The 22,341-nt window shown below is 40.3% G+C and overlaps 5 protein-coding genes across 8 annotated transcripts; 2 read left to right on the top strand and 3 right to left on the bottom strand.

Annotated features, from left to right (window-relative positions):
- The first annotated feature begins 1,008 nt into the window (after positions 1 to 1,008).
- On the top strand, positions 1,009 to 3,447 carry LOC140351098 (uncharacterized). Its single transcript, XM_072436762.1, has 5 exons — positions 1,009 to 1,132; positions 1,204 to 1,259; positions 1,440 to 1,641; positions 2,296 to 2,596; positions 2,679 to 3,447. Exons 1-5 carry the CDS (start codon positions 1,115 to 1,117, stop codon positions 3,083 to 3,085), a joined length of 984 nt encoding a protein of 327 aa, XP_072292863.1. The 5' UTR covers positions 1,009 to 1,114; the 3' UTR covers positions 3,086 to 3,447.
- A 1,083-nt stretch (positions 3,448 to 4,530) lies between these two features.
- On the bottom strand, positions 4,531 to 7,765 carry ecd (ecdysoneless homolog (Drosophila)). Its single transcript, XM_072437064.1, has 13 exons — positions 7,449 to 7,765; positions 7,253 to 7,370; positions 7,030 to 7,117; positions 6,744 to 6,922; positions 6,474 to 6,666; positions 6,264 to 6,392; positions 6,054 to 6,179; positions 5,891 to 5,976; positions 5,709 to 5,812; positions 5,328 to 5,556; positions 5,166 to 5,227; positions 4,910 to 5,082; positions 4,531 to 4,820 (listed from the first exon to the last, which is right to left on the bottom strand). The coding sequence occupies exons 1-13, from the start codon at positions 7,645 to 7,647 to the stop codon at positions 4,587 to 4,589; spliced, it is 1,920 nt and encodes a 639-aa protein (XP_072293165.1). The 5' UTR covers positions 7,648 to 7,765; the 3' UTR covers positions 4,531 to 4,586.
- A 240-nt stretch (positions 7,766 to 8,005) lies between these two features.
- On the top strand, positions 8,006 to 14,221 carry fam149b1 (family with sequence similarity 149 member B1). Of its 4 annotated transcripts, none has more exons than XM_072436499.1 (16): positions 8,006 to 8,575; positions 8,649 to 8,762; positions 9,470 to 9,614; positions 9,957 to 10,105; positions 10,229 to 10,372; positions 10,743 to 10,904; positions 10,986 to 11,167; positions 11,250 to 11,389; positions 11,745 to 11,813; positions 12,179 to 12,288; positions 12,395 to 12,616; positions 12,737 to 12,851; positions 12,930 to 13,055; positions 13,211 to 13,292; positions 13,371 to 13,508; positions 13,593 to 14,221. In XM_072436499.1, exons 1-16 carry the CDS (start codon positions 8,529 to 8,531, stop codon positions 13,670 to 13,672), a joined length of 2,025 nt encoding a protein of 674 aa, XP_072292600.1. In that variant the 5' UTR covers positions 8,006 to 8,528; the 3' UTR covers positions 13,673 to 14,221. The 4 variants fall into 4 exon arrangements, with proteins under 4 accessions (XP_072292600.1, XP_072292602.1, XP_072292599.1 ...); XM_072436498.1 differs by having other exon boundaries at positions 8,008 to 8,575; positions 11,247 to 11,389; XM_072436501.1 differs by lacking the exon at positions 11,745 to 11,813 and having other exon boundaries at positions 8,007 to 8,575.
- A 55-nt stretch (positions 14,222 to 14,276) lies between these two features.
- Positions 14,277 to 16,318, bottom strand: dnajc9 (DnaJ (Hsp40) homolog, subfamily C, member 9). Its single transcript, XM_072436502.1, has 5 exons — positions 15,976 to 16,318; positions 15,167 to 15,307; positions 14,787 to 15,041; positions 14,622 to 14,708; positions 14,277 to 14,546 (listed from the first exon to the last, which is right to left on the bottom strand). Exons 1-5 carry the CDS (start codon positions 16,147 to 16,149, stop codon positions 14,445 to 14,447), a joined length of 759 nt encoding a protein of 252 aa, XP_072292603.1. The 5' UTR covers positions 16,150 to 16,318; the 3' UTR covers positions 14,277 to 14,444.
- A 462-nt stretch (positions 16,319 to 16,780) lies between these two features.
- ndnfl (neuron-derived neurotrophic factor, like) lies at positions 16,781 to 21,758 on the bottom strand. Its single transcript, XM_072437087.1, has 3 exons — positions 21,532 to 21,758; positions 19,516 to 19,640; positions 16,781 to 18,834 (listed from the first exon to the last, which is right to left on the bottom strand). The coding sequence occupies exons 1-3, from the start codon at positions 21,708 to 21,710 to the stop codon at positions 17,423 to 17,425; spliced, it is 1,716 nt and encodes a 571-aa protein (XP_072293188.1). The 5' UTR covers positions 21,711 to 21,758; the 3' UTR covers positions 16,781 to 17,422.
- Between the last annotated feature and the right edge of the window lie 583 nt (positions 21,759 to 22,341).

The raw sequence follows: 22,341 nt of genomic DNA, 5'->3' as shown, positions 1-22,341 counted from the left end.
CCAAGAACATATGAAGATGACCATCATATGGTTGTTTGCTTCTTTTTAGGACACTCAAAAAGCAGTTACTGTATGAATAATATCAAATACCAAAATGTATTAACGCCTTTTCATGTCTTCTGTTACCCTCCTCCTCCCTACGGTGTTCGTCTGCATGCTCCCATGGATATAAATGTTACATATTATTCTGAAGGGGTAATTAGAACCTTTGTGTGCTCGAGTATTACTGCTGGCATTTTAGAGCCTTGGCATTTAAAAAAAATAATACTTTGATAGATACATTAGATAGATATAGTTGAGACTAGATCAGGATTTTTTTTTTTATTGACAGTCAAGTGACCCATCAATGCCAGGGGAGGCGGAGCCAGGGAACACATGAGGTTCCCAGCTGTTGCCATAGCACAGTAAGTGGACAATTAGAGCCCCTCAGTCCGCTACTGTGTTTGCACGGGTCTATGGTTTGCACGGACCCTGGGCTCTCATGTAAACACACCTGTTTACTTTAAAGGCACATGCAGGCACATGACTCGGCTGGCCATCCTATAAGATATTCCTTTATTGTCCCACATGGGGAAATTTCATAGACTATGAGTCTATGAAGAGCCGGAGGGCCACAAAGGGTCCCAGGGTAAAGGGGGGTCATGTTTTCTAATACAGTGGATCAATGCCACACACCGTTGCTAAAGTTTGGCACTAGGGCCAAGTGTTTAGACTAGGTCTGTTTATTGTAAATAAATGGGCTGGATTTCAAACAACATCACACTAAATTTCTGTACTTATGTTATTTATTACAACCTACGTAAAAAGATTACAACTGCTACAGTATTGTATATTATACATTTATGACTACTAAAAGTAAGTCCTGCACTAACTTTAGAACGGTTAAAAGCCCATTACTTGATTATAAACAGTTGTGTAGTGAAAAAAATGTAGGTGCAAAGTCCACTTAGACTAGTGTGAAGAACCAGTGAGGTATTACCAGCAGCACAGAGACGGACAGACACGGGCAGGCACACAGCTCACGAGGGAAGCAATGCCTTTATGCTGGGATTTCACATGCTGAAAATGAAATAGGAAACTTTTGAGCTTAGAATTAGAAAGATGGAGTACAAACATGATGTCTGACATGATGGTAAGTCTTGATTTTATTTCAAAAGCTTACGTCTTTGCTGAAAGCTATTAATGTTCAATCTTGTTATACAGAGAGTCAGCCGTGGAAAAAAGATACATTCACTGAATGAATACATTTTATGTAACAGGTAACACTATTTACTACTTGCTATGTAAATTTATGTTAAATAATGTCTTTAAATAATAACATTAGGTAAATAACACCAGTTGATTAATATGCATTTTTGATTAATTTTACATGCAATGTTCAAAGATATTCACATAAACATAAAACCAGTCAGATTAATTTTGGCACTAATTTCTTGCAGTTCAGCTCGATTGAAACATAGTGGGAGTGTCTCGCTTTTGAAGAGTCTTCTCTCCAATCCTTGTCTGAAGCCTCTAGTTCCCCCTCTGTGTCTCCTGCTCTTTGTGATTCATGGCCTGGGAGATAAGCTACACAACTTTGTGGCCGGTATATTCATACCACAATACCACTATCCATACGCAGTGTCCCTATGCTTCGGACAGGTTAGTATAGTACATGCATATTAGTAACTAATATTGTTAATCATCAGCCAATCCGAGAGGGATTCGGGATTTAGTTTGTAAACTTTTAAGTGGCCTTGTCTGATGTTTGACTTTGAAGGACAGGTCATAATTGGGGGAGGAGTGTGGGAAAGGAAAAATCTATTGTTGAAAATGTAGTGGATTCTATAGAAACAAATAAAAATCATCCTATACTGTACACACATGTATTGCTGGGTCATGGCTAGACTCAGTAATTAAATCAATTTAGGAAACTGATTTGTTTTGGGGGGTTTTCAAATTAAACTTGATGCTGCCCCTACACTGACAACAAATGGGAAAATGCTTGTAAACTCTGAATGGTGTACAGTATGTACGGTGCTATAAAAATGCATTACATAAAAACATGTCTGGCTTTTAGACTTTAGATTTAAATTGTCCCAAGAGGAGGTAGAGCTTGTCTGACAAATATACACAGACAAAACAGCAATAGACATGTAATGACTGAGGGATCAGGCTTCTAATGCAGGCCCTTCTGCATCTGAGCTATATGTAGTTATTTTTTACAGATAATGTGACACCAGGTGTGGCAGTGTATGTTCTAGCATTGTTAGTTTCTTGTGTTTAAGTTTATTGACCATTTATCCTCCTTCCTAGGCTGTGATCGCTCTTTTATTTTTAAATCTGCCGCATTTGTTGGGTGTGGTGTCCCTTCAGAGTTACTCCAGAGTCCTTGGTGAAAAGCTGCTTGTCCCATCTATCTGCAGCAGCATCTATGGCGTGCTGTCCATGTGGGCCAAGGCCAACTGCTCAAACTCTGGTCTTTTCCCCCTTGTTATGCCTCTGCTACCTTTGCTTATTATGCTTATGAGCTTCCTCCTCAAGCTGCCGTCTCCACTGTACATTCACATCTCTGTTTTAATTTCCTTCTTCGGTTTGACTATCTTTGTCACCACAGGTAATGAAGTACATTTTATTGGAAGTTCAAACTGACCATGTCTGCAGAACAAATTGATCTTTCAAAAACTGTCTCGTTTCAGTCGCCCACAGTGTGCCTGGTGTGGACATTCTGGAGTACATTTATGCACCTCTGGCATTGATACTCTTCAGTGTTTCTCTGATTTGGCTGGCTAAAGTGTCAGAAGTCGAACGTCAACAGCCCCTGCATATCCAAGCCTCAGTTTTTGATATCTACTATTGTCACTTGGTCAATCAGAGCGGGGTCCTGGGCATCTTGTGGCTGCTACATTCAGACAATCCGTGGCATGTTTTGAGTCAGGGCAGCTGGCACAGTCTGCTCTTTCATGGCTACTTGCTTGCCATTCTACTTTTGGGAATGGCGCTCAATTTTGTTGTTGGTATAACTGTCTTATGTTTCTCACCTCTGGCTGGTGCAGTTCTCCACTCTGCATACCAACTGACTCTGCCTTTTCTACAATATATATAATTTATGTGAAGAGCACTGTTGCACATTTGAGACTTTACTGTAGGTAAAAGGGCAAACAGGTTGGATGTTTGATAAGCTAAACTTAACTTGTTTTCATAAAGCATGTTTAAAATAGGTTCATCAGTATTTTGTTCTAAATGTGTGAAACTCATGTTATGAAACTCATGTTATGAAACTCATGTTATTAAACTCATGTTATGATCTTTGTTACAGGCAACGTAGGAAATCAGGCATCTGTGAAAGGAGGGCAAAGTAGAATAGAATAGTAAAGATTTAAAGATTGTGTGAGGACCTTAACCCATTCAAAATATATAATGATGTGCTAAGCTATTATTTTTATCATTATAAGCATAACTCTAATAAGATAAGATATTCCTTTATTGTCCCACATGGGGAGATTTAACAGTTCAAATAACAGATTTATACTGGTAATGAAAATCAGCTACTTTGGCTATTTATATGCTTAGTCTCAGTTTGTTAAGCCATGTTCTTTAAACTATTCCTGTATTCTAAATAAAATGGTAGCCATAAAGCAATTAAATCAGATAAATCATAAATAAATCTTTTTGTATAGTACCTATCATATCAATTGTTTCTGGCTGTTTTTATCGTCAATTTATAATCACATTTGAATGATTTTTACATCATCTTTGTTCCAGATTAAGGCTAAAGGAAAAAAAAAACATCTGATAGATTGTTTGCAATGCCAATTCAATTTATTTTGTATTTAAATTTAGAGCGTTTAGCTACCTAGCCCCTGTATTATGGACACAATCTCTTCAAGCACATGAGTCCTACTGTGCGTTCAGAGACTCTTGGGACCACCAGAAGGCCAGCATTTTGAGAGCGAAGAGCTGTTACTGATGGTACTATAGCATCTTTGAGGTAGGATGGGGCCATGTCTGTAGGATTTTAAATTTGATTCTAAACTCGACAGGAGCCAGTGAAGAGACTCGTGCACCAGCGTGATATGTTCTTTTAGTTCCTGTTCCTTATTAATAACATCAATAAATTATCTATTTCCTTTTCTATATCCTAAAACACCAGGAGTGTACAATGCCTGGATTATAAACTTTGCCTGTAAAAAGTGCAATTCAAACATTTAATGATAATAAAATAATTTTAAGCTAGTATGCGTGCCCTCAAAGGATTTACGAGGGTAGTAGACATATAGGTAACTTCTGTATGGCTCTTAATGACCACTGAAAAATCAATAAGGACAAAGATAAGATTATGAACAGAAAAGTAGCAAATTGTGTATGTCTGAGGTCACTAGTACCAGAGGATAGGTAAACATAGTATTCAAGAGTAAGTCATTATTTGAATCTGGTAATATTTAATCTTGCCCTTATGAGTAAAGTACAACAGGACTTTTAGTTTTTCAGTTTTACTCAAAGTTGTACAAATCATTCACTGAAACAGGACATAGAAAATTACAATCAACATTACATAGAAAAATTAATTTATCCATTCAGCAATACAAGACCAATCTCAGTTTGGTTTATGAAGGATCAGAGTTGGGTGGCAGGTGTAAACCCAGACTCTGCAGCAGGTTAGATGCAGGTCCAGCCAGACCGGACTGAGAGCTGAGAGACTCCAGCAGATTTGTGACTAGATTCAAGTCTATGTCTAGAGGCTGAATGTCGTCTTCTGCCTCTGCAACTCCTTCATCCCTGTTGGAACTATCTTCTGCAGAAGAGTGAGAGGTGCCATTCTGAGGATCTGCCTTTTGAGTCTGAAAAAAATAAAAAATATTAAACAATTTAAAACGGTTTAGAAATAATGTGATAAAAATAGAAAATAGGAAAAACTGCTTCGATGTACCTGATTAAAACTCTGTCCTATATTTGTGCCCATTAGCTCCTCATCCATTTGGTCCATATACTTCTTAAGACTATTCAATGTCTCAGACCCAGTCATTTCAGATGGAACAGAAAACTCTTCATCTTCATCATCCTCCTCCTCTAGGTCATCTGAATCAAGCTCATCATTGCCCCCTAATTTAAAGCAAAAATGTAACTTTGAATTTTATTTTCATTTTCAAGCGCGTAAAAACAATATCTAATCACGGATTACATACCCAGTAGTTTGTCCACTGCACTGACCATGGAGTGTGGATCAAAATGAAAAGGCTGACTGAAGCTAGAGAATCAATGCAACCAAACACAGAATAAGAAATTATGCACCAAGTACCCAGAACCAACTTTTTTTGTGTTCACTATTCTGAGAAATGTCTTCTCACCGAGGCAGTTCAGCTCCCTCATGAGATGACATGGAATTCAGGAAGTTCTTCATTCCTTGACTGACGGCTACCAAACTGTATCCAGCATCTTCTTCCACTTGGACGCCAACTGCTTCATCTTTGCTACAGCTCACACAGGATTTCTGAATTTCCACACCAACACATTCTTTGGATCTTTCTTGTAACATTTGTTCCAAATCCTGTTCTGTAATATCCAACCAGCTGTCACCTATGAAAGACAAAACATAGAATATAATTTAAAACAATGCATCTCATGTGTTTTACATTCCATTAGTTCCTAGTGTTTGAATCCTGTTCATTGACAATGGCAATAAACCTTTCTGTTTCTGACACTAGTTTTAAGTTAGTTATTTCACTTACTGTCCTCTGGGGGGAGCTGTGACTCCTTTTCTTTGAGCTCTTCCAGGCTGAAAGGAGAAAGATTTTGCAGCAGCTGGAGAACCTCGTCACCTGGTGATAAAGCCCTAAAATACATTTGCAGTTGCATATGTTAATACAAAAAACAAGGATACTAATCATAAGTGTCACCACAATAGACTTACTTGAATTCTGAATAGACTGATTGTTTGAAAAAGTGTTCAGCTCTGTACATCAGATCTTTGTGAAGAGAAGAGCCCTCAATTTCTCCCTGTGAAGTGAAGAATTTAAGATTATGTTTTTGTGTTTATCCCTGCAAAACATAATATTGCATTGTGTTTGACATACCCTGAAGTAGCCATTTCTTTTCAAACATTCAATGAAGCCCTTCCATTGAGGGTTACAGCTAACTGGAGCGTTAGGCTCTGAAGATGGCATCCTGGCCTTCGAACACAAAACCTCAAAACCGTGTGCCTACAAAGATTAAAGGCCAAGTGAAATTACTGTATAGGTAGTGTTTACAAAGTCAAAGTTAAATCAAAATTTGTACTTCCTTACCAATTTCATGCCCAACTCATGAGCTTTGTACTTGAGATCTGAGCATGGAGGCAGCGTAAAGCCACTCCTACGATCTGGAGTGAACTGTTGCTGCTGTAGCTGAGCAAACAAGCAACGCGTGAATTTCACCTGGAAACATACAATTTTATTTAAAAAACAGTAAAATATGGTGAAAACAAAAAAAGAACATAAAACAGTCAGGTTGGATACCAAAGTGAGGATCCGTGTATCTGGTGGAAACGTCTTGAAACTTCGACAAGCCTGGAGATCGACTGGGTCCCGCAAATAAAATGCTGACACGGCTGGAGCCACAAGATCCGGACGTTTTGCTAGTACCAGTCCAATGCGTGCGGGTATGAAGCAGTAGGCGTGATGCAATTCTGTCTGAATCGTCTCTGGATACCTAAACAAAAATTACATTAATATGCATCTAAGGTATACTTTAACTTGTAACTTGCTTGTAGAAGGATTTTTATTTACCCTTCAAGTCTCTTTTTCACTGCAGTGGAAATCTTATTACTTGGACGACATGCTTCTGGATTGGATAACAGCAGTGACAGGGCTTTGGTCAAACTTGGTACCTCATCTTTTGGAATACCTATTGTATTTGAACGAGCAGGGCAGGGAATTATGTGCAGGTCCCCTCTATATATAAACACCTGTAAAATAATGGCATTGAAACTGGTTACCAAATGGACATGAATGGTAGATTGAATGAACTAATAATATATTTATACAACAATAAGGAATGATGGATATAGCTCACTCTGTTTTCACTCGTATCTGGATTCAACCACTTGGGTAGATAATCTGCGGCCTCAATTAGAAGAAATTCTCCATCATTATCTTCAACACTGCAAGAAAAACATCCAGGTAAAAAAAACATCCACCTACTTGTGTTGCAACACTGCAATTTCCCCATTGTGGGACAAATAAAGGCTTATCTTGTTGATTATCCATGTTTGTTATTGTGTGCCCTAATACCATACCTGACTGCAAGCTCTGGGAATGCTTCTGTTATTTGCTGAAGAAGGTAAACTATAAACCACTCATCCTCCACATTATCTGTAAATTGAGTGCTTCCTCCCAGATGGGCAGGAACATCCCCTAACAAAAAAAATGTTTACTTGATTAATACAAATCACATGGAATAACATACATTAACAAACCATGTGTTGAGGTTACCTTTCTCGGGATATAACTTGAGGTTAAAAGGCTGATGGTGCCAAATATACTGTGCCAGGAGCGATGCAAACTTGCCCAAAATCTCCTTAATTAAATCTGAAAGGCGCTTTTCTGCTTGATTAGAGTCGGAAATTTGAACAAGAAAGAGTTTGTACTGTACAGTGTCCTCTTGAGCCACTCTCCTTTGAAGCACGTCCATTATTTTATATCTTAAAATTAGGTTAACCTAAAATGGAACAGCAAACTTAGCTCTTGCACATAAAACACTCACAAATCCACGAAAACGTTCCTCACACGCCACATTTGTTTGGGTCCGACGGTGTAATTTGCTCGACTCGACGCAAGAAAGAAATTGCCATGGTTCCCACTTTATTTCAACACACCATTCTGTATGTGTCTAAACTAACCAATTCCTATAATAGTCATCACATATTATGCTCATGCCAGCTAATGTTTTATTCTGCTGGGAACATTGTGATCGCATGGAACAAATGGGGTGCACTTAACAGAGGGGGATATTTTAACAGACGCACAAAACATCCGCAATGCAGTGTTAAAGTTGTAGTCCGTTGAGTCGTCCGCTGCCGCCGGAATTAATGGTTAAATTGGACAAAGTAAAATACATTTCCCATAAACCCACGGGACCCTGTGCCAGTGTATCCATGACAGCCGTTCGCTGTTGTTGCGCCAGAAAAGGGGGGGCCCCCGTTAATGCAGCGGTCAGCCAACTTTGGTCAGTGCAAAATGTGACCCTTCATCACAACCTTCAAGAGATCTCCACCTGAAGCCGCACTGAGCTGTCAACTGGTAAACAAAAAGTCTGTGCATTCCTTTAAGTGTCTTTTTGTTCTCGACCATGTAGCTAAAGGATATTCTAGTAGCCCCCGACGGACTGTAGCTAACAATAACGCCGATCAAGAGCCGAGCTGCTGCTGCTGCTGCTGCTGATGTTGTTGTGCACAGCCTGCTGCGTTACGCATCACTGACGAGAGCGGACATGTACAAGCCCAGTTTCAGCTGTGATCCGCGGGGCCAGGCTGTGGTCCCTGGCCTTTGAACATACATGACACACCAGGGAGAATGATTTCGCGATACAGCAGAAGACCAGTATCGCATAAACTTGAAATGTAAGTAAGGACCAAAAAAGATGGGACCGAAAGATGATTTTGTAACAGATTTGGTTTTGTTTTATGCCTACAGTCGCGGTTTGTCTCGGAGCAGCCTTGACCACCCTCTTCCCGAGGACGCAGATGATGACCATTCTACCCCACGTTACCTCCATGACCTCCAGGAAGGGGCCTCTACTCTCAACAGGTTGACTCAACAGACTGTTACACACATAGATCTGAGCAAACCCGCATACAATGATTGTGGTATGTAGTCGACTAAAGAATAAAGAGAAAAGCTCTCAAAATAGGATGCTATGCAAAGATAAATATTACAATACAATACAATACAAAGAAATACTAGTTAACAGCAAGTGAAATTGCAGATTAAACTGTCCATTCACTCCCACAACAACAGAGAGGAGTAAGCATGGAGTTTGCTGCATAAAACCATATCATCTTACTAAAAATTGAGTCAACTAATACAAAAAAATGGTAGTCGAAGTAAGACGCCATTGACTGATTAATAGACTAAACAAATAAAGGCATACAGCCCTAAATATTGCTGAATGTGAATTGTGAATGCCTGTGTTTCGTAATATTAAACCTTCTCCTGTGGACAGCTGACTCTCAAGTATCATGGTCTGTGAAACAAGGCACCAGAATGCTCCTGATAAATTGATATCACATAACCTCCTTAAGATGCAGGCAAAAGAATAAACAATGAGCCGGCCTCTTAGAATATTCAATCACTCTGACATTTGCCCTTTATTTTCCACTTCATCACTTTTCATTATCACTTTCCCACTTTTTTCCTCAATGAATGAGAATATGGCAATAATGACTCAAAGGGGAATGGCTGCGTCATTACTTTTACTTTTATTGACTGGTGTATTTTTATGTATTTGTGTGTAGCTCCGAGACATCTGCTGCATCAGTCCACTCAGACTGTTCGACTATTATCACCGTGGACTTCAACCAGTCCTGGTCAGGTCTTCATAGTTCAACAGGAACCGGCATCTCCACAGAGAGGAGCTCTGTTTTCTCCTGGGGCTATGATGTAAGCGTCACAAACTAAATCTGTGTGAAAAAGGCTGTTTGTTGAAGTGTTGGTTCAATTTGCACTGCTTAGGCATTTCTTCATATTTAGTTTTCATAATGTTTAACCATTTATTATGCTGTCTTTACTAGTTTACAATTTCTCTACGCGCTTCACACTCAAAATGCTAATTCACATCTCTCAAACACTAATTAATATTCATGCTGAACCTGTGAAATAAGTGTCCTCACTAAATGAACAGTGTGCTCTGTGACAGCTTTAGTCATAGGCCTGCTGCATGAGAATAACAACCATCGCCTCCTGCATTATTTCTCTGTTGGCGTCTGTGTTTCTCTCCCACAGGAATTTGACAAGGCTGCATCGCGGCAGGTGCAGCAAATGTTTGAGGAGATCGACAAAGAGCTTTATGAGGGTAGAGGCAGTGGGGGAGGGATTCTGCCAGGTCTGCAGGAGGAATGTCAACAATGGGCTTCACAATTCCCACATCTTCGGTATGATTTATGTGTAACAAATCCCTGTCCATTCCGCTTATCACATCGATAATTAGTAGTTAATAAATACTATGATGTTATTAAACATTTCACAAATAAGATCTGGTTTTGCGTATCTTACAGAATCATTGGCAGTCAGTTGGTGTGTCCCACTGATGAAGGCTTCCAGTGGTATTCCATTTCAGGAAAAAGCAGTTCATCTAGCAGCCTGTCAGCAGTCAAAGAGAGCGATGTCAAATCCCCAGAGAACGACCAAGGCAACACAGAGTGAGCCTTAACAACTCTACGTTCCATTTCATATTCCTCTCATTTGGACTAAAATGCCTGTGTCAATCCAGAAATGTCACGTTGAAGGTCTATACTTCCTGCTGCAGTGAGGGCATCTATTATTAAACAGCCCTTCTCTGCTCAGTGAGTTTTTGACCTAGAAGATCCAGCTTTTTAATTAAGTTTGTTATTCAAAGTTAGTCATGGGTTTAGTAGTGACATGGAGGTGATAGTACATTGATTAGTTTAATATTTGCACATACTACCGGTACTATACTTTCCATTTGCCAAAACTGACCAAACTAGAAGCAAATTGGATCATGTTGAATTACAGAGTGAAACTATTTTATTTATTTGTATTTTTTTTAAGGCTGAATGTTCAAGGTACAAAAGCATTGCTGAGAAAACCCTCTTCATCAGAACTAGAGGAACTTCCGAGGACCTCCAGCGGATCCTGCAATCATGACAAATCCAAAGTTATAGAAGTGGAGGGTGTCATGGAGGAGTACCTGGCATTTGATAGCCAGGACGTGTAAGTCCAGTTCATCAGTAACATCTGTTTATTGTCGCATTCAATGTTTTTTTTTTACACTTAATATCATTGTTTCTGTAGGGATGGCGAAAAAGGGCCTGACAGTTCCGATTCTGGGCAGAGGTATCACTGCCTGCCGCCGGTTTCCCCGTACCGCTGTCGGCGTCAGGCGGTGCTGGACCTGCTGTTTGATGATGTGTGGCGGCAGCTGGTCGGGTCGACAAAAGAGCTTGTTCAACGACACTGGGAAGGGTGCACTTTGAGTAGGCCTGGGCTTGATTTGTTTGTTTATTTGCAAGTAAAGCAATATTACAACAGTAAATTTGGCTCTGCAATTTTCAGTAGACGACGAAAAGCTTTGTGGAATCTTAAGCCCGGTCCCACAAGAATCTAACCATCCGTTCATGCTGCTGTCCACACTGCCGAGCACACTTCCCAAACTGGGTCTGGGCAGGGTGCCTCCTCTCACAGGCTTACCAATGCAGGTCAGTGGCCCAATTTCACTACTCTGCATTTAATTCACATCTTTACAGCTGTATGGGCTGTAAATCCAATCTAGTGACAACAAAGTCATTTCTCTTTGTCCTTATAACCAAGTTTGAGTTGCAAGTTTTTATTCATTCTCTTTCAATCTCTAATACAGCATGTTCATTAACCTTTCTCCCTGTTTTCTTCCCTCCCTTTTCACTGATTCACTGGTTATATTGTTATATAATTGTCACACAAAAATGAAACCTCACTTTTCTTTATTCTGTTATGTCTTCTTTCTGTTTCAATCAATTATACAATTATATTTATGTTCCATTTTCACTTCCCCTCTTCCCTTGGTCCTCTTTGAAGAACACTAAGTCAAGGGGCTCAAAGCACAAGTCCAGGCGGAAAACCAAAAAGCAGACAAGGCCTCCCAGTGTATGTCATTTTCTCCCTTGGAGCCAACACTTTAATGGAGGCTCAGTGTCATTAGAGTATGTGAACAATATGTGCTTGTGCCTGTTGATTAACTGCTGTCAGTCACGCTACTTTTTAGATGTGTTTTCTTTTAATTACTTGACGGTGGAATGCTTCATTCTTTATTTCGGCATTGTTTTATATTACAGTTAGTGGCCCACATGGTATTGGTTTGGGGAATCCTGTCATTGCATGATCAGTAACAATTAATCTCTTTGACATTCTTCACAACATCATACTAACACAATTGATAAAGCATTTTCTATGAGACCATTAACTTCTTATTTCTCATTTGTCTTTTCCATCCCAACATCTGCTTTGTCTAGACTGTGAGAGCCCCCGTTGGAGCAGCGGCACAACACAACCTGAATGACCTCATTGTCATCCAAAGCATACCTCTTCAGCAGAGAAATCTGACTGCACTGGATAGGACACCGTATGTCTATGACAAGTCTTTACTAAATGAAGCAGTTGTGCTCCAATTCAAATGTTTGTGTGTTGCCGTACCACCATTTAGTCATCTAGTTGTCTTTACTCTGCAGAGACCCAGATGAGAGGATGTACCCCAGGCCAGGCTCTAGTGCAGTCCCCTCAAACAAAGCTCGTCCTCGACGGATGTTGGAGCAGAGCTCGTCCTCAATATCTCGCCCAGCACAGTCAGCCCGGCGCAGAAACCCACCTCCCCGCACGCTTCTGCCCCTGGTTCCTTCTCTGAGTCACTCTACAGCAGGCTCTATGGATGAGATCATCCGAGGGACACGCTTGTGAGGAAAACTCTTTGTTTTCCTATGTAGTTGCAATTTATGAAAAAAAAAATAAAAGTTTTGAAGTCGACAACATATGCATATACTAAACTAAATTCAGAATTTTCTTTTCTTCTGCAGGCCCACAGCAAACACGTCTTCATTGCTGCCACTGAGCAGAAACACCCTTCTTCCCCCCATTGGCACAGGGGATCAAGAGACATCCCATGCACTACAGAACTTTAAACCTATACAGGTACTTGAACAGGACATTAAAACCAAATTGTATGAGGTTATATATTTTATGAACCCTGCTTTTTTCTTATCTGGCCAGCGTCAGAAAGGAACCTCCAGCCGCGCTCACAGTGCTGTAAATGAAGAAATTGGCAGCTCTGTACCAAGAGATCGTCACCACCTCCTCGATGCCTTCTCTCGTCCTAACACCACCCACACATACAGGGTAAGGTGCACTTACACTTATCACCCCATCGCCACACCTCATAATATCAATGTAGAGTGCTTCCCAGCCATAGGCACTATATGCAGAAGAATTATTAGATTTAGTTGTGTTCATGTTCAAGTTAAATTGCATTAATCTTTTCTTTATGCTCTCAGTCAGACACTCCTTATCGCCGCTCCTTCACTATATTGGATAACATTGGTCAGGGAAGGCCAGGCAGGGCCTCTGTGGCAGCAGGTAAGATCTTAATACTTGGTATATTAATCCTGCTACTAGTTTTTGATTATTATTCATGCTTTAATGTGATTCCGCCAGATGCTCTTGGTATTGGTGTGACTGGTGTTAGTCTTGGAATCAGCAGCTCTTCTTTTTTGGACTCATTTTCCCACCATCCTTTGGGCCACTCGCCCATCGAAGATGAAGATGAACCAGATTCATATGCAGCTGTCCCCGGTTTGTCGATTACAGTACTTGACAAAGTTGTACTCTCTATGCATCAACTGTAAGTAATTCTTATGCCATTCCTTTACCAAATAGGTCCACTGATGCCTGTGTCCATCCCACGATCATATACTCGAGGAGGAATTTCATCCAGAGCTGGAAGACCTGGTTTATAACATCTGTACTACCTTAACATCAGCCATTTACAACAACTACATCAATAGTGCCCTTGAAGCATATATTTTTTGTAAAACTAGCAGGTGTTTTCAGATCTATGCTGCTTAGAAAAATCACATTTTACAGAGGGATTTCTGTGCCTCTAAACAGGAAACACTGTCTGCCAAAAACAAAACAAAATTTCTGCTACAGTATGAGCTTCTATGAGATCAATTGTGATGCGTTTAAAATGTAAATGTGTATATATATCTATCTAGATTTATGTTTGTGTACAGTATATTGTTAATTGTACAGTTTAAATAACTATGCAGGGAATAATGTTCTCTAACAGGGAGAAGCACTTTTTCAAAGCTCAGTTTAGTACTGTAATTTTATACACATTTTTCAGAATGCATTAGAAACAGACCACTTTCTTTTGCACATATGACAATATGTGATGCCACATTGCCGTTTATGATTGCCCTTTCTTGCATTTTCCCCTCACCATCAGGGCCTATGTAAAAAACAATGGATAAGTTGCAACAATCATTAAAAGTGATTTACATGGAGTTGATGGTAATTGTGGACAGTATTGCTCAGTCATGTAACAAAGCTACAAACCTGTTGTTCATTTCTTTTTTATTAAACCCACATATTTAAATAATTTATCTGACTTACAAACACATGCACAAACATTTTGAACTTTTGACATAAGTGTGTACAGATACCACAAACATGAACAATGTTAAAATGGCACGTATGTTGAGCACATCTCTTTCTGGACCACAACCTTCACTTTTTAGCTTTTTTGGATTTTCCAGCTTTTGGAGCATATTTTTCCTCCAAGTTGGACAGGAAACTGTTGAAGTTCTTGTCTCTGGATGTCTGTCTTAGCTGATCAAATGAATTCAACACATTATTTTTTTTCCACATACATTTACAACAGAAACAAAATGTCACGAGACTCACCTTAATCATCTTGGTCAAACTATCATCTTCATCGCCGAGCCCCATTTCTTTCTGCATTTCCTCAGCTTCTTGTCTCTCTTTATCAGCCTGTTGAAACCCCAACAATATTAACTGCCTCTTAAGTACATTTTTACAAATACAAAATTGCTCCGTCACAATCCATACCCTCTTTCTTCTGGTCTTTTTCTTCTTTTCACTTTCTTTAGTGAAAGCATGGAATGCAGCCACTTCTTTTTTGTCAATCGCTTCCTGGATGATACTGCATATTCTCGGCTCGTCGTCCGCAGAGCAGCACAGGGTTGATTCCATGATAGCATCCATGTTTCCCTTGTACTGGACATAAAACTGAAGAACATCCTGCCGCTCTTCATCTGTGCCTTTGTACTTTTTCTCAAACTCTACGATATCTTGCACCGTGATCTGATAAATTAAAGACAGGACAGATGTAAATACAAGGATGCCATCATACTGACAGTTGAGATGATTCCTAGGAAACATGGAGTCGTCATGTTAATAACTGAAATCCCCCCCGTGTGTCCCTGTACCTGGGGGAAAAGCACTCTCCAGTAGTCCTCCCAGCAGCGATCATGGCTCAGAGCATCAGTCTCCTCATCCACAATGCCCTGCTCGTCATACACGGTCTTCTGTTCTGCATCACTCAACACTGCATACACTTTCCCCAGCACCTGAGAGACAGCAAAGCCAACAGTTACAACTAGGGTAGGATTTAGTGCTGCACAATATCTCGCTAAAGTATCTCTTTTAATACATGGAAATATCATAAATGGCAAAAATGTCCAATATAGTGCAGCACTAGTAGGACTGTTGCATTTTGGTGGCAACTTCTTTGATGTTAAATCTACAACATTGTAAATAAGGAATAATAGTATCACATTCCAACACAAACCTTTTAAAAGGAAGACAGGGAATACAAGCTATTATGTTTTTTTATCCAGGGTCTGGACTATACCATAGATAATATTTTTGTTCATAGTAAACTGCAATACTGATCTAAAATGTATTACTAAAAAAACAGGTTCATTGACTTTCTGTTCAAAACTGCAGAACTTCAGTGGCATTTCACCACAACACACAGGAACCTGAAAACAGGAATTTTCTAAGCATTCTCAGTTGCAGGACAATATTGGATTACACATGCACGAGTCAATCAAAATATAACTGAGTAACCTATTGATGAGAAACACCGTAGTAACAAAAATACATTGGAGTGGACTTTGTAGAATATGTCGCCTTTAATAAGGTAAAACAGGCTAACACAAACTAGCTGTTGTTCTAGCTTGGTTTGGCTAACGTTAGCTAGCTAACACAGCTTATCACAGCAAATGGCAACAACCTGGAATTTCTCCGTTGCCAGCTCGTCGTCTGGGGCCCGATCTGGATGAACTTTGAGGGAGACTTTGTAGTAGGCTCGTCGTATGTCGGCCTCTGTCGCTTGCTTTGAGGTCCCAAGCACTTCATACAGGCTGGAGGTCTTGAAGAGCTCGTTACAGCGCTCGATCAAACCCATAGTTACACAAATACGTTGGAGCTAAGTTGGAAGGTGGTTTTCTGGACAAGAACACTGTTCAGTTCAGGAAAAAAGTCTTCAATTGCGCACTTGTTTCCAAAGTTTACATTTCTGGATGCGTACGGCTCAGTTTGGCGCGCTGGATGATGGGCTCCTCTGCGTGAGCACGTTGACGTGATGACGTATGAAGTTTAGCATTTCCCCATTCGCTGTTGGTAAAGTGACGTAGTGGTCTGCTGTGCCGCGCCGCGACTGTGTGTCCGTCCTCCGCTGATAGAGCCATGCTCCTCCGTGCTTCGGTCAAATTTTCTTTATTTCTTTTTTAAAAGATGCTTTTCTTTTACTGTATTACCCTCAAAAAAAGTATATTTTTGTGCTGCAACTTTACAGATACAATTGGTATCCACCTTTCATGGCATTGTAAGCATGCTGTAAGTAATGTGAAAGATAATCTATGTCATGATGTTGTGATGTTTGTACTGTATACTGTATCATATTTTATTTAGATTTGATCAATATGCATATTATTGAGCGTTTCTTGCATGATCAAACAACTGAAACGACCACCAAGCCTACATTTCTGTATACATTATACATACAAAAAAATATTTTATTCAATCAGCGTTCCAAATTACACAGATAACTCAATATTTTATTGGTGCAGTTTAAAGCAGCACGAGATACATCAAAGACAATAAGGCAAGCCACTAGCCTATTATCACTGTTTCATGCAAAAGCAGGACACAAAGTACACATTGACTTTGAACGAAGTATCTTGATACCCATCTGTCTCCAAAAGCCTGTACAAGTTGCTGAGTTAAAAGCTACTGCACACTTTTCTCAGTTATTCACCAACCATTGTCCTTCCTGTTTCTGTTTGGCACAGTCTCTGTTATGTTTGTGTTTATTTCATCAGAAACTACTATATCCATTGTACTTAGAAACACAATAAGCACTTGGACTACTGGCACAGAATTAAATTGGTCAACAAAGTAAAAAAAAAGACAGAAGCTGTATTGTAACTTGTAATGAACATTTTGCTGGTGTGAAGATCCCTCTCCAGTGCCTTTATCCTCATCCTATCCTCTTGGATGGGTCCAGTCCTAGGCCTCCCATGTAACCATTGTTTCTCAAGAGGGAACAGTCACTTCTGTTGGAATTATTTCCAAACTTTCATATGGCTTTTTGCATAGCCATGTTTTTACAATTTGTTAGGGGTCAGCATTCCCTTAAACTAGGACACTCTGATCCTTTTCCTGTAGGGGGCGGCAGCTCAGCAGTCTCTTCTTGTCTTTACCATCTTGCTGGTGTATTTGATGGGGATCCCCCAACGTCTCATTAGATAGACATCAAACACATAGGCCATTTCAGGCTCCAGGCCACTGACCACAGCTGTGGTGACAGCACGCCGGGGATTGAGCTCCTGAAAATATTTACAGAGGACCCTCTCCGTGTCAGAGCGGGACTCTGGGCCCAGACAGGGCGCATTCAGAGCCAATGCCTTACCAGACTCAGCTTCCTTACTGTCTAACCTTCTGCGATACACGCAGTAGAGGCTGCGCTCCTCTGTCCCCATCCAGGCTATAGTTACACTATTACATGTGCGCAGCTTGTTGAAAGACTTGATCTGTAAAGTTGACGGCAGAGATGGGACACCTCTTTTGTGATAGGCAGAGGATGTCTGCATTTTCACTGAGGCTGTCAGTCCTGCTGGTAAAGCAACAGGACTGTTCTGTGTAGGAGTTCCTTCTCTCTCCAAGTGTATCAAATATGACGGACTTCCCTGGAGCCAAATCTGCACCAAATTTCGCCCCACTTTCTGAGTCTCCAACACTTGACCTTTACTGGACACAGTGACCATGACCGTTTCGTCTCTCCCACAGCTCTGCAGCGTGAGGAGCCCACTCTGCTGCCAGCCTCGTGGACAAAAACTGAAGAACTGCTCCGAGTTGAAGCTCCTGTCTGGAAAGTTGACCCACCGGAGTTCCCCTTCTCTCAGAGTGGTTACATCCGGTCGTGCCTCTTCGTGGGTCCGCGCGGATGCCCCTGTGTACGCCACGCTGGTCTTGTTCAACTTGTCCATCACAAAGACATCAAAGTAATACTGAGTGTCAGGTAAGAGCTCAGATACAGTGCACACGTTCTCTGCGCCTTTACATACACACTGCATGTCTTCAAACTCATCAGTGTTTCGGGGGTCTGGATAGCTCTCCCACTGCTCCCACCACCACTCCTTTAATATTGGCCACGGTGTCATTCTTCTTTTCTTCTCATTCCTATTCTGGATATCTTCTAGCTTTCTCCGGACGCTCTCCTGCGCCGCACACACGCTGGGGTAGTTGATTTTGGAGTTGACCAAAACACAGTACTCGTAGGCTTTCTGCGAGTTCAGGGAAGGACTTGGCGACCAATTCAAAGAGACGCTGGTCATCCCGACTCCGAGTGTGTGAACATGGGTGTCGTTTGGGAGGAGTGGGAAGGCTCCGGAGGGTCCTGCACCATCGTGGAGGTACACAGTGGCTTTGGAGGTGTGCTGTTTGGAGCGCAGTCTCAGGATGAAGATGGAGGAGTGAGGGTCAGAAGGGCCTGTAAAAGTGTTCACTGAGTTTCCAGAAAAGCGGTGGATTTTCTCCTCGGTGCCTGGACCACGCCACCAAACCTCTGGCGTGCTCTTTTTTGTAATCCCTGTGAATGATAAGAAAATATAAAGATATGGTTTATGTGTGTTTCTTAACTCGCTACGGCTTTATTTTGACAGTGTGATATATAACTGCTATAACTTTAGAACTTTATTGTTAAATGTAACCCAGAACTAATAATAGAGTATAAGTCTGACGTAATTTTTTGACAGACGGGTTTCCGAACTGCTCACCGAGGTGTAATATCTAACTTGGTTTGAATCAATTTGAGGAGAACATTAACATTGGAGAGTGACTAATTAAGTTGATTGAGAGTCCACAGGCCCGAGGGTCATTTCGGAAATAACACTGGGTTAATGAGTTGTCACTGTAAACTGCAATAATTCTTGTGAAAGTCTTATTATTCTTCTGTCTGAAATTACATTGGAAATCTAATAACAAACTACAGCCAGTCCACTTTATTAAATGGAATTATAAAAGTGAAATTTACTACACATATAGATTTTTTTCTCTTCTCATAAAACTAATATTCCTTTCATTAGGACAAGGTTAAAAATGTCAATTAATAGAAATACATATATTGTAGCCACTATGTTAGAACGTTTAGGCCTAGTCAGTAGACACAAAATATCAAAATGGTTTAATTACATTTATGAAGTAAATACATCTCTTTTTTCCCGACAATATCAATATTGATATGGGCACGGTGTGCTTACGATCTACTCACACTGCAGACTCTTGAATGGCTTATCCTTCAACGTCCGTGCTGCTAAACTCCACTCAATCGGCAAATTACAGGGACTGACGGTCACTGACATTCCTGACGTTTTCGTCTTTAAGGTGAAATACAGCCTGCAAAAACAAGGGAAAGAATCTAAGTCACTTTATATGACTGTGGTTTACCTGCTAAAAATAATCATCACCCATTTGAGAGCAGATCAGAAAAGGTGACCTCATGGTGGATCATGATAAAGCTGCTCTGACGGATATCTGTTTTTTTGCTGGAACTATCTGGCGTCATGCTCAGAATAGAAACAGTGATGTTGCGTGCGGTTGTAAATGCTGATGATTTGCATATCGGATTGTAGTTCAATGACAACTCAAGGACATTTGTCACTCACATTGCCGTGTCTTTCATTTGTGAATGCAAAACGCCTTCTTGTTATCATATTATACAGAATAAACCTTTTTGTCCCAAAAGTCTCTATTTAGCACTGTGCAATATGCCTCTCTTTCATGGAACACAGCATCTCATGCAAATTAAGTAGTTATGTGGTTATTTGTTAATAAATATTTGTTCTCCCTTGCAAACACCATTATTCATTATATTGTGCAGATGGCGGTCGTTCCCAGCAGATGTGCGACACTGTCATTCTCAAGGGCACTGTGAGTCTTATTAAATAGGGTGATTAATTAAAGAAGAAAATGTTGACATTATTTGTTTTGCCGTTCTGCAATGGTGGACAGACTGCTGCACAGACTGCTGCTCACAGGGAAGATACATGTTGCAATTTTCAGCTACCCCATATTAGAGGTTTTTGGCATGGGGCTTTATGGCTGGGGCCAAATGGACTACCTTATGCCTGCTCTGCAGTGGTGCTGGATGGAACAAGTCAAAGAAGAGGTGGTGATTTTGTGTGGGGAAATTGTTCTGAGGATGTTAAAGGAGACATATTATGCTTATTTCAGGTACTTTGTATTGAACAACAACATAATAAAGTAGATCATGATTTTATGTTTTGTTCAACACACAATATTGATTAAAATGTCTTAGAATAGGAAATGTCTCAGACTCCCTGTTCCCCAAACTTCTGAATTAATAAGCCCGCCTCTTCATTATAGGATTTCACTCTAAGCCTTTACAAGTTTTGATTTATGAGAAATAAATGTTCATGTATCAGTCTTAATTTTTCAAATAATAATAATAATGATATAGTACAGGGATGTGGGCGGGGATTCTGAGCACTCGAGCCTCAGTTGCAGGACAATACAGGAATACCCAAACATGCAGAAATCAAGTACACATTTGAGTAAACTAATGACAAGGAACCGCTGTTACAACAAGATTAAGTAAATGATTAAAGTTGATTTTGCATAATATGGTCCCTGTTTAAATCAAATGTGTCATGCAGTTCTGTCCAGGGTGAAATAATCACTCCAAACATGATGCTTTCCCTAAATTAGTCTAGAGACAACCAGTTGAAATGTTTCCAACTGTTGAACAAATCTTGTATTGGGATGCACAGTTATTTACCATGGGCACAGCTGAGCTTTTGCTAGCTCGCTAAATACGTACTGTGTGCTTTGGATTAATGGCGTGTTGACATACATGTATGGTGGAGGCTGGGCATTTTTTCACGCCATCATCATCTTTTTGAAATCATAGCATTAGGGATGAATTAATAATAATAGTAATTCATCGCAACACCACACATACAGATTGACATTCATGCATTCTTGTCCTTTTGCTGTGATCAAATTATTTTATTAGTGTTACCAATTTACTTATTTAGTCTAGAAGGCTCCTGTAATTAAATAATAACATACCCATCACATACACATTGCACATTGACTTTATATTAATAGATTTAAATGGAGCCATGTCGTTTTGACTCACCTCTCATATGTCTTTACAAACACACTTTCAACAAACACATTTCAGAAATTAGCTTTTTTTGTGTGTGTCTGTTTTAAGATCACCCAAGAATACCTAAAGTTGTAAATATTTCCCCTTTTTCCTCACCTGACAATCCTTCCTTTTGGCAGCCGTAATTGGGTGATCTTCCCCTCTGGCAGCCATGTGGTGGGTCGAAGAGGCACCTCATTCTCTGGTGAAAGCGCTGATCGGACTTGGGGCCAGAAAGAACTCCAACACAACATCAGGACTGCTCCAGAACTCCAGGACAACGAAATAGGTATCATTCTGCCTTTACGGTTGGATTACTGATCCAAACACACAAGAGAGAATAGTAACTCCAGCTTAACATTTGTAGAGTATCCGTAACACAAACAGAAAATGGACCAATAATGATTGGAGAAACTTTTAATCCTTTTCCATCCATCCATCCATTTTCTACCGCTTGTTCCCTTTCGGGGTCGCGGGTGACTGGAGCCTATCCCAGTGACTTTGAGCCTTAGGCGGGGTACACCCATAGACATTACAAACAACCATTCACTCTCACATTCATTCGCTTGGGCCAATTTAGAGTTTTCAGATAGAATTATTCATGCAAGGGAAATATGACTCAGAAATGTGTGTGCTGTACGACCTGACATTCACTGTAAAAAAGAGGACGTTAATATCACTGTGAAGTCGCTGCCTTTACAGCTACAGTGTGTTGCTATTTTTAGTGATGGGGTTCAATTAGATATCTGTTATCCTGGGCCTCGTTAGCAGCCATTTGATTAAGCGACAGTGATGTTATACTGCTGAGAGATACTCAAACAACACCTGGAGTCACAACGAATCAGGGGGATCTGTCCGTGCTTTTTTATTTCATTATTATATTTTTAAGGATTTATATATACCAGTTTGTATTCAGCCATAATTAAT

Source organism: Eucyclogobius newberryi, unplaced genomic scaffold (genome assembly GCF_026437365.1).
Source record: "Eucyclogobius newberryi isolate DKJ021-1_F unplaced genomic scaffold, fEucNew1.0.hap1 SCAF_8, whole genome shotgun sequence".
NCBI lineage: Eukaryota > Metazoa > Chordata > Actinopteri > Gobiiformes > Gobiidae > Eucyclogobius > Eucyclogobius newberryi.
This window is presented reverse-complemented; position numbering and strand designations above follow the sequence as displayed.